Genomic DNA, 12,476 nt, shown 5'->3' on the forward strand with positions numbered 1-12,476 from the left:
AGCAGTGGCCAAGTATTATTTAAGTACCATCAGTATTACTACCCTGCCCTCCCTTAAGATCTGTAACAAATGTATTTAAGTATCACCAATATTATTACACTGTCCTTCAAAAATAGCAGTGGTTAAGTATTATTTAAGTATCATCAGTATTGCTATTCAGTTCTCTATTATACTCTCTGATTCCATTATAGTGATGTTACAACATTGTGTTATATATGAAATTATTCTGACATAGTTTCTCCTATTTCTAGTAAAACACAAAACTACACAGTGGATGATTCGTTGGTAGAAGAATAGCCCAAGAGTTGGCGGTGGGTGGTGATGACTAGCTGCCTTTCCTCTAGCCTTACACTGCTACATTAGGAACGGCTAGCGCAGACAGCCCTCGTGTAGCTTTGCGCGAAATTCAAAAAACAAACAAACAAAACACGGTGGGCTATTTGACTTGTGCCTACAACGAATATCAAACCAAATTTTTTAGCGTTATATCTCCACAGACTTACCACTGAGGGGTGGTTATAAAATAATTTTATTTTGTAAAGTTCGCAGTGCTCACTAAAGAATGGAACCATTTTCAATGAAAATGACAAATATCTTCAAATAGATGTTTTTTAATTTTACCTGACGTTTCAATTTATGCCTTTTTTTAAGGATCTTTATAACCTATGACGTTCAAATACCTTTGAAAAAGGCGTAAATCGAAACGTCAAGTAGATTAAAAAATACTTATTTGACGATGTGTGTTGTCTTTATTGAAAACGATTATAACATTTATTAACCAATGTAGTATAACACTACCATCCTTCTAATTATTAATTATATTATAACATTATGTTAAACGAACTGAATATAACAACACATAGGTTTTAATCAGTGTCATATAACTCTACCATTTAATTATTATCTAAGGTAATATTACAATTGTTTCTTCAAGCAAATTACTATAATAATGCGCCGGTAAAAATAATCTAATTACCTAAATAATCTCATCGGATTTAAATAATGTATTATCACAACAATCGCTCACAAGATATAGATATCTTATTATCAGAATAATCTTTAACTAAATCAAGTTTAAACACTGTATTCCCACAACAATATTTTATCATATTTTTATATCCAAGTTTACCTTTCAAACTGAAAGTTTAACCAAATATGGTGCTATTATAAAATGTATTTAAATATATCTCCAAGATTTAAGGTTATAGTTTATAATTAGAACTTTAACTTAGCTCAAAGACATAAATGTTAAACCCAAATGGTGATTTATGAGTATTTTCGTAACGTACATTTAATGTGAAAAGAACAACACTCATGACGGTGGTAACTCAAAATCAACTAAATAAGCACACATTAAACTACATACACGAATACTTTTTTAATACCAAGTTTTCACCAACATCATGCGTGAATCTCAACGTTCGTTCTGTAACAATAATCCAGTATTTATCCAGATATAACAAGTAAATAGAAGCACCTTAATGTAAGGTCTTCAGTTATCATTAAAATCGTAAACAATCAGTTTTCATAATAAAATACGACTGGGAGAGCTTGTTTAATTTATCTCTTTATGGTTTCACTCATGAGAAAATGTTTCAGTGTAAAATGGTAAGAGAAGTTTCCGAAAACTACAATGAGTGATCAGTTGGTCATATCTAGTTTGTGTTCATCTTTGATATTCCACAATTTATGTACTATTAGAAACTAACATGCAAGATGTGTATCAAGAACGAATGGTATTTTGATCAAAATACAATAAGAATTATCGATGAATATAAAAAATCATACAGAGTCTGTCAAAACACGATACGATTCGCTCTGTATTAGACATTTAATGCATGTCAACGATCTGGATTGGCGTTTATGCTACACTGATGAGGGAGGCGGCGCCATCTACGTGTACTGATACAGCAAACCTTCACCAGATGGCGATTTCCAGAAGTATCCTCATCGATTGTATCAAATATGTATTAAGGAGTGCGTAAGTCGAAGGAGATTGTGGTCCATGCGTACGTGAAATAATTTTAGTCTGGAGAAAATCAATGCTAATGGCTTCTAAAATCACACAAACCAACTATTTGATCGTTGACACTACAGTAGTTGGAAATGATGCACATAAATGTTTTCGTAACTACAAAACAGCTACAGTAAAACGAGAATGTAATGCAAATTTCCGAACATAAACGATATTTGTGAAGCCACCTTCAAAAACTGGATCAGACATATTATCACTTTCATCACGTGATTTAGTATAACGTTGTACAAACAAACCTATATAAGTGAAGATAACGTAATTTTAAAGAGATCTAAAACGTAAGACATTAATTTAACACCAAAAATCTATAGTTCCAGTACAAACTTGTAAATGACTTGCTAAACGTTTACTTCGAGTAACCTTTCAAAAATATAGGCTTATGCAGCACATATTTGTTCTCAGAGATTTGTTAGAAAACATATTTACAGTTCCTTTGAATATTTATATTTTTCTTAAATTATTCGTTTTAATTGACATCTGAGCTCATTCTAAGTTGTCCTCTTTACTTTGCTCTATCTTCACACTCATACGTTTTGTGTTTAACTATCCATTCGTTTTCATCCAAATTATTTATAACTAAACTTAAAAAATAATACTAATATTAGATTGAAATATTCGACACTAGGATCATTCACTCTAATGACAGCTGTCAAAAATCTTTCAACTGTATAAGCTAACTACAGTGTTTAAATTACACTTCTCTGTTGTTTTTGCTTTTAATTGTGAATCTGTAGCAGTTGAGCCAGTCAGGCGAGGCGCCTCCCACGACACCGGAAGTCACTATCAGAGCGCCACCCCTTACTGTAATCCGTTTCTATAGAAATTTAACACGTAATGTTGTCGGCCATTTTTGTAAACATAATAGTTCTAAAACTGGAGTTTCTAGATTTGGTAAATTCTAAAGTTTCTCGTTACGGACGTTAGGAATGGCCAATGGAAGAAATTAAACAAATTATTTCTTTGTAAAATGTTAAAAACTATTTTTCGTTTAACCAATATTACAAAAAAAGAACAGTTTTCAGAAAGTGACTCGTTTTAATATATATAGTCACATATAGAGACGAACAAATTAATCAATGTCGTTTCATAAGTACTATATTTCAGTCGTGTGAAATATACGTGGGAAAAGGTACTTTTTCCTCCTAATTCCATTTTAGCGACTTGTAGAATGGCTCCAAGTTTTCAAGTACAAACTTTTAGCTCATAGTTCCGTAATCTCTTGACAGATTTGAGATGTAATTACAGTTTTATATTCAGGAAATCAAATCCTTTCGACTGATGCATTTGATCACGCCGAAGGTCTCATAGATTAATTTACTCTGATCCTGCCTAAAATTATATCAATTGAACTGTAGGCTGGTGACCAATAAAATTGAATCAAGTATACGCGCGCTCCACGCGTTGTATTGTCTACGTACAAAAATATAGCTAATAAAGTAGAGAAAAAGGACTCATAAATGAATTTATCCTAATCCTGCCTGAAAGAATTGCAAGTGCCGCGACTATTAATTATTTCCTCGTTTTCTTTTGACCTATGAGATTTTAAATGTATAATTTGTATATTTATATCCTTATAGGCTGTAATTCAAATTCTGTTGCTGAAAGCATTCCAGATTATACTATAAAATAGGAAAAGATATTTGATATAAATGTTGTTTGTTTTATTAATGGTCTGACTAAAAAGGTTATATGTTTAAACTAAAAAGAGAGCGAAAAATTGTGTGTATACGAAAACTCTTCATTTAATGAACAATTGAAAATGTTTTAAATAAAAGTATTATGTCAACACATCAGAATGGCCAGGTGGGTTAAGGTGTTCGATTCGTAATCTGAGGGTCGCGGGTTCGAATCCCCATCGCACCAAACATGCTCACTCTTTCAGCCGTGGGGGCGTTATAATGTTACGATCAATCCCACTATTAGTTGGTAAAAGAGTAGCCCAAGAGTTGGCGGTGGGTGGATGACTAGCGACCTTCCCTCTAGTCTTACAGTGATAAATTAGGGACGACTAGCGCAGATAGCCCTCGTGTAGCTTTGCGCGAAATTAAAAACAACAAAACATCAGAATAGAGAAATAAAATCATAACAAACAAAACCGAGCTACTTCGCATTAATTTTGATGTATGTAATAAATGTAAATCATTTATTGAAGTAAATAGATAATATAATACAATTGTTTTTGTACGTATAATCTTAAGTCACTAAAACAGTAACATTCAAAAACTGACTGATAAATAATATTAAAACTACTATGAGAAATACAGGGGTTATTTATTACTAGAATGTTGCACAGAAAACTGAAAACAAGTCGTGTTTCATTGCTTGTGGTTGAAATATCAGAAAACAACTGAATTTCAAATATATATATATCAGAAAACAGCTGAATTTCAGATATATATATATATATATTATGTTCTAGGCCAGATGTCATTTCTAGACACTGTTGAAAATTTTAAATATTTCCAATAAACATAAGAAAATGACCTGTAGAGATAAACGTGCTTGCATTCGTACAAAATGTTTAGTAGAGTTTAAAATCTATTTCGAGAACTAGTAAGGTTAATGATATAGAGGATATATTTTTGCTTTAAACAAAGCACTCGTCAGGCGACACTTGTGTTGTCTGAGAGCTATTTTAGTAACTGTACGGTACAATGGGCGTTAGTTAGTTTGTTGGAGAATAAATAAAAAGAGATTTGCACAGATTTGGGGTTAAGTTACGTGAATACTGAAGTAAACTAGTTTGTTTTATTTCGAATGAAACAGAAGACAGTAAAATCTAGGCCTTTAAATTAGGGGCAAAAATACAAGATTATTTGAAGTTTCAAAAACACCTCACGGCAGATGTCCGAGTTGGATCTTTTAATGGCCATAATTTTGCACTCATTTTTACAATTAAAACGAGGGTGTCTCAAATTGTCAATGATGGATTCCACTATGGCCAGTCATTAACTAAGTAAACTAAGTAATTTAATAAACAGCTTTTTCTAAATATTTAAAGTGACTTAGGTGGTTAACAAAATATCTCAATGTTTCACTTATTTTAAATTAATCTGTTCCAAAAATATTCTAAATGCAACAAAAGCAAGTTTTAATTCGGCTTATTTAATGAGTGTGTTTCGTTGTCCTTTTATCCGATTGAATAAAATAATTTAATTTAAAACGACGTTTAATAAGAAAATTTATTTATAATGTAGTAAAAATGAACTATTGTATTTGTAAACGTCTTAATGTTGTCAATTTTCTCTCTTATCAAACTATGAATTTCATTAAGATAGAGAAGAGAAATTCCATTATGTTAAACAACTAGTCCACTGTAAAAGTTGGAAGCATTAGTGTTAAATATTCTTGGGATATTTATATGAATATAAATTTACTGGATAAGAAAAGATATCTATATAAATAGTGGTTTAAGGTAGTTGGTAAAGATATTCATTAAAATATAGGTCTGTTGTGGTGAATAAAAATACCTATATAAATATATGCTTATTGTAGTGAAGAGAGATTGACTTATAAATACATATTTACCTGGGGTTAGTCAAAACATTACATAAATGCGTGTGATAGGCAAATATAGCCGTACAAATACAGCCTTATTGTGGTGACAAAATTTTACTACGGTAAGTAAAGATACCTATATTCATTATAGTTGTGGGTATTTGTTTAAAGTTGAATACAAATGTGCACAGTGTAATATTTGTGTTTTGCCTATCATGGGTATCGTAACCTGAATTTTAGCGTTGTATGCCTACATACGTGCCGCTGAGCCACGGAGGGCGGGGGGGGGATGATGAGTAAAGATACGTATATAAATTCAGGTTTCCTGTGGCAAGTAGAGATAAAAATATATATGTTAGTCTACTGTGGTGAGAAGAGGTAAACATGAAAACAGGTTTACCGCAGTGTATTATGTGTCTCAACCTAAAATCCATATTAACAGACAAATATGTTTGATGACTTCATGAAATCCTCACACAAAATATTATCTTTCAACACTAATTATAAGAACAATGTTTTAAGTCTCTTTTTGCCCTTTGTATTATTTACTCCATCATACTCATTCTGAATACGACACCACAATTTTTACTGTAACAAGCAATTACGAAGATAATTTTAGCCTACACATCTCGTCAAACTTTCCACCTTCTACTATGTTGTGCTTTGGAATTTCGTGCAAAGCTACTCAAGGGCTATCTGCGCTAGCCGTCCCTAATTTAGCAGTGTAAGACTAGAGGAAAGGCAGCAAGTCACCACTACCCACTGCCAACTCTTGGGCTACAGCTTTTACCCACAAATAGTGGGATTGACGTCACATTATAACGCCCCCACGGCTGAAGAGTGAGAATGATTTAAATCCATGACCCACAGAGTGCGGGTCGAGTGCCCTAACAACCAAGTCCTACCAGGCAGGACTTTAAAGAACATCAAAAGTAAAAACAATTTCACTGGAGCTGTATTAAGAGATTTTGATTTGTATATGGTCGTTTGAGTTGGGAAGTTATTTTTGTAGCCATATTGTTCACCCTTCAAATAAAGATGTTTCCTTCGGATCGGGTTGGGATATGTTTTCAGAAATCAAACGTTTTCCTCTTCCACGGAGGACAGACATATAAGGTCTGTTGTGTCCCTCAGCTGTATTTGTTTAATACTTTCTCAGTAAGGTCAGTGACGTATATCTCCAGTCAAAAGACAACTCTTAGCAAAATGTCACCTGTAGCGCCAAAGCTTGCATCTGCATCACCCCTCCACAACGTTCATATTAACTATCTCTGTATCTTTTTATAAGCTCCACGAGTTTTTCAAACATAAATTCTTGCAGAAACAATTAGAAGTTATTTTGATAAAAGTCATTATAAAAGTATCTATATTTTACGAAGATTAGTATGTTGCAATTCCAACTGAGACTGGTCGTGTCTTTTGCTGTCATAATTCATTTAATAATTTATACTTTTTACCATCAGATTTATTTATACAGAAAATTTTCTTTATCCATATAATCATTGATTACAATGAACAATAAAAATAAGGTTAGTTTTGATGATGCCCCCGCTAGTACAGCAGTATGTCTCCGGATTACAACGCTAAAATCAGCGGTTTGATTCCCCTCGGTGGGCTCAGCAGATAGCCCGATGTGGCTTTGTTATAAGAAAAATACACTTTTGATGACGAGAAACCCACTTGAAATAAAAATGTATCTCAGAATGGCTGGCATCAGTATTAACACTTATTGATAAGAAGAGAACAACGTTTCGACCTTCCTAGATCATCTTCAGGTTAAGATGAACTAGCAAGGTCGAAATGTTTTCCCTTATCAATAAGTGTTAATACCCATAACAGCCATTCTGAGATACAAAAATAAGGTTAGTTTACCTTTATATCACAACGAAATTAAATGAACTTTGATCTATAAAAAGAGAAACAGAATTAATTATTTTTGTCTTTATATTTTCATCGCTTAATTCACATTCAATGAATTAACACAAAGCAGATGAAAATCATAATTGATATTATGGAGATAATCACCATAGGGTTTGCCGAAACTGTCCAGCGAATGATTGTTAGTGCTGCCATCTTGTAGTAATAAATAGAGCAATTTTAATTCATTCCAAGACGTAATACATTTGGTTGAAGGCAAAACATTTTGTTTCATTTGCGAACTATGTTTACTTATTTTTTCAGTTAAATTAGTTTGGTTTCTTTGGTTTGAGTTTTGCGCAAACTAAAAGAAGGCTATCTGCGCTAGCCGTCCCTAATTTAGCAGTGTAAGACTAGAGGAAGACAGCTAGTAATCATCACCCACCGCCAACTCTTGGGCTACTCTTTTACCAACGAATAGTGGGATTGACCGTCACATTATAATAAAAGGGCGAGCATGTTTGGTGCGATGGGGATTCAAACTCCCGACCCTCGAATTACCAGTTAAATTAGTAGGTTGTTACTTGGAGAATGAGCACTTTTCTATGCAAAATTAGTTTTACTGAATTGTGATTAAAAGCAAACTACAAGTGAATGTTATACAACAGTGACAGTTAAAATAGCACACAATAATAAAACATCAACTTCATTAATGCATTTAAAAATTCCGTGCGTCAATCGTTTTGCTAAAACAAGTAACAGTAATATTTATTTAAAATGAATGTAGCAATCACTGATTATGTTAGCCAGAATAAACGGAAATCACGAGATACATTTTTCCTTTCATAAGACCACGCTATAAGTCAATTACTATTTCAAGTTATAAAATCTTGATTTAACATTGAGCTTTAGTACTAAGTTACTAGTAAAGCTTGCATCCTCAAACGCTTTCAAAATAAATATTAAGTGGAAGAAAGTTTTAATAGTTTAATACTTTCTCATTAATCTGCCCCCTGTGGCACAGATGCGTGTCTGCGGACATACAAGACTATAAATTGGGTTTAAATACCCGTGATAGGCATAGCGCAGATTACCCATTGTGTTGCTTTGTGCTTAATTTCAAACAAATCCAACTCATTAACCCTCAAATTCCCAACGTTTTTTAAACATTCACTACCGGAGGGATCGGTATATTATATAATATTGAGTACATTTTTATACCAGTCAGTCCCGGAGGGATCGGTATATTATATAATATTCAGTACCTTTTTATACCAGTCAGTACCGAAGGGATCGGTATATTATATAATATTGAGTACCTTTTTATACCAGTCAGTACCGGAGGGATCGGTATATTATATAATATTGAGCACCTTTTTATACCAGTCAGTCCCAGAGGGATCGGTATATTATATAATATTGAGTACCTTTTTATACCAGTCAGTACCGGAGGGATCGGTATATTATATAATATTGAGTACCTTTTTATACCAGTCAGTACCGGAGGGATCGGTATATCATATAATATTGAGCACCTTTTATACCAGTCAGTCCCAGAGGGATCGCTATATTATATAATATTGAATACCTTTTTATACCAGTCAGTACCGGAGGGATCGGTATATTATATAATATTGAGCACCTTTTTATACCAGTCAGTCCCGGAGGGATCGGTATATTATATAATATTGAGTACCTTTTTTATACCAGTCAGTACCGGAGGGATCGGTATATTATATAATATTGAGTACCTTTTTTATACCAGTCAGTACCGGAGGGATCGGTATATTATATAATATTGAGTACCTTTTTTATACCAGTCAGTACCGGAGGGATCGGTATATTATATAATATTGAGTACCTTTTTGTACCAGTCAGTACCGGAGGGATCGGTATATTATATAATATTGAGTACCTTTTTATACCAGTCAGTACCGGAGGGATCGGTATATTATATAATATTGAGTACCTTTTTTATACCAGTCAGTACCGGAGGGATCGGTATATTATATAATATTGAGTACCTTTTTATACCAGTCAGTACCGGAGGGATCGGTATATTATATAATATTGAGTACCTTTTATACCAGTCAGTACCGGAGGGATCGGTATATTATATAATATTGAGTACCTTTTTATACCAGTCAGTACCGGAGGGATCGGTATATTATATAATATTGAGCTCGTTTTTATATATATATCATTCACAACAGGAGGAATGATTATATTTTATCATATGGAGTTTTTGGGGTTTTTTTGCTGTTACGATACAGTTGAGTAAAATACAAAGGAGGTCTCCACTAATAATTTGTAGGAACATTGCAATACAAAGGAGGTCTCCACTAATAATTTGTAGGAACATTGCAATACAAAGGAGGTCTCCACTAATAATTTGTAGGAACATTGCAATATTTATGGTATTTTTATTTACATTGTAGTATATGACTAATTCATTCCAATCCAAAAAGACCCAACAATAAGCTTTAGGGCTTTTATAATCCTGAAATTCAGGATTCGATATATGGGAAGATAAGTGCAGATAATCCATTGTGCTTATACGAAATTGGATGACTCACAAGCTATTATTGTAAATCCCTTAATCAACAAATTTAAAACGTATACAATAAAGGGAAAAGTGTTGAAAAAGATAAAGCGTTAAACACTAATGAATTGTATACAACTTTATCTGATAACAAAAATTGTATACAACTTTATCTGATAACAAAAATTCTGTGAGTTCAATAAAATGAGTACCCGCTGTGATCATAACATGAAAATGTAGTATCTGTTGTATTCAGATACTACAGATTTAGTGGCAAAACTACACGGCTATCATGACCTATTTGTACCTTATATATCAAGTTCTTATGCTCAAACTCTTACTGCTAGTATGCTTCGAAATAGTCAAAAGAGAAAGTTTAACCAAGCATTGAAGATGTGATATGATTCATTATGAAAGATGGCATTAGTAAACACTACAGACCTTCCTGTAAAAAAAAATAGTAATTTTAAACCAAATACTCTGTAGATATAAGTACCTACATACAGCATTGACGATCCCTCTTTTAGCCTAAGAATAGATAACCATATAAAGTACTGATCAACAACCCTCTTGTGGTCTGAGGATGTATAACCAACAACATACAGAACTGACTAACAACCTTCTTCTACTCTATGGACGTATAACTAACAACATACAGATTTGATTAACAACCTTCTTGTAGTCCGAGGACGTATAACTAACAACATAAAGAACTGATTAACAACTTTCTTGTGGTCTGAGAACGTATGACTAAAGCCATACAGAACCGATTAACAACCCCTCTTGTGGTCTGAGGATGTATAAGTAAAAACATACAGCATTGATTAATAACCTTTTTGTGGCCTGAAGATATATAAGTAACAACATACAGAACCCATTAACCAACCTCTTGTGGCCTGAAAATTTGTAAGAAATTACATACAGAACCGATTAACTCCCTCCTAGTCTTGTAAATTATATCTTTGTTGTTGTTGTTTTAGTGACTTGTCCTGGTGTACATCTCGAAAAATCTAGCTACAAGTTTTATCAGAATTGAACAGTTGAAAACAAAATTAACGTAATTAAGAGTGTTGTGTCTCGCCTTATACTTTACTTGTTCTTTATTACAACTTACGGGAAGCAACCGAGTTAAGTGCACTCGATAACTTATCAAATCATCCACCTGAGGGCGGCTCTGTACAGAGGGTCAAAGGAGGAAGCGATCGACTTCAGTTGAATATCGGAAGGTCGCGCCCTCTGATGGGGATAGCTCAGACAACTTATCACGTTTAAAACGGACGCTTTTGTTTTACTTTGTTCTCTTCAATGACATTCTGGTTAGAGAACTATTTGAATGAAAGGTGAAGAGCTACAATTATTGGGTTTTATCGAACAGTAATAAATTAAAAAATAACAAAACCAATGTTACGTTCTTTACTTTTTTATGTATACGTGTATCTTCTTATCTCAGTACATTAGTCGGTCAGGTCACCTAGCTTAGCTGTAAAACTTGAAATCCGTATTTTAACTTGTATTTCTTCTAGTACCTGTATTCAGAAATATAAATTAAAAATTTCAGAGGACTTACGATTCTACTTAACGCGTTAGAATTATTCAAAGCAAAGGAGATATTATCTGCTTTAACAATAAGCTATAGGTAAAATCAAACCTACTCAGCAATATTTGTGAGACGACCCCTGAAATAATGATTTTAGCAAGTTGACCCCAATAGTAGCCCTAGCCTAAGGCAATGTCAAGGAATCTACGCGGGAGTCACGGGTTTCCCTCTAGTGTTGTTTGTCAGAAACACTTACCGTTGGTCTCGTTCATGATGTTGTCGGGGGAGAAACTGTTGAACTTCCCAATGATGGCGGCCGTCTTGTTTTCCAACTCGATTTAAAGCTAATCTACTTTCACCGACCTTCCTGCATTAGAATATCCAGTCACTCAAATTGGAGATTCGTTAAAGTGGTGGTGTAGTTGTCAGCAAAACAAAAATCTTAAACAACATCGATTGACAAACGATGAAGGTATAGAAATCCGTCCTCTAATGTACTTTACAGCAAATCACTTCCAGAAACAGACGACAATAGTTCAATAAGCAGGTGCGACGCTTATAATTCTCCTAGTATTGGAATGTCGCCCCGGCCTGCCGCCAAACTCAGCTCTATACCCCACTAGTCTCGTTTGCAATGGCCGCTGTGAGCCCGCTACTTGCGGAACGCTACCGCCTAGCTAGAATGTATAATCATTTATGTGATTGGTTAGAATGAATCGCGGGTGCATTTCTATGATTGGTTACCTACCTAGGCACGTGAGAACGTTGAATGGCCAGTAACTTAAGTCATGTAAACTGATTGGCCACCTTACCGGCCTGAGCAGTTAGTGAAGCGTGCGATTTCTTCCCACCTGTATACTAACGGTGTGGTTTTACATGACACGATCAGCGGCGTGGGTATCCAACTTTCAGCGCCCACTAGCGACCATTCTTGTTAAACGTAGTGCTCGAATGAATAAGTGAAAGAATATATCTTTAACGATTCCAAAAGTAACCGTACTACTTCT

The 12,476-nt window shown here is 34.0% G+C and overlaps 1 protein-coding gene across 1 annotated transcript in view; it reads right to left on the minus strand.

The window, feature by feature from the left end:
- The window catches only part of LOC143257535 (protein lin-28 homolog), a 177,105-nt gene extending 165,015 nt beyond the window's left edge, over positions 1 to 12,090 (minus strand). Inside the window, exon 1 of the mRNA XM_076516329.1 lies at positions 11,726 to 12,090. Within this exon, the coding sequence (XP_076372444.1) occupies positions 11,726 to 11,741 (16 nt within the window). The 5' untranslated portion in view covers positions 11,742 to 12,090. The remainder of the gene's footprint in view (positions 1 to 11,725) is intronic.
- Positions 12,091 to 12,476: the final 386 nt, after the last annotated feature.

This window comes from Tachypleus tridentatus, chromosome 7 (assembly GCF_004210375.1).
Source record: "Tachypleus tridentatus isolate NWPU-2018 chromosome 7, ASM421037v1, whole genome shotgun sequence".
NCBI classification, from domain to species: Eukaryota; Metazoa; Arthropoda; class Merostomata; order Xiphosura; family Limulidae; genus Tachypleus; species Tachypleus tridentatus.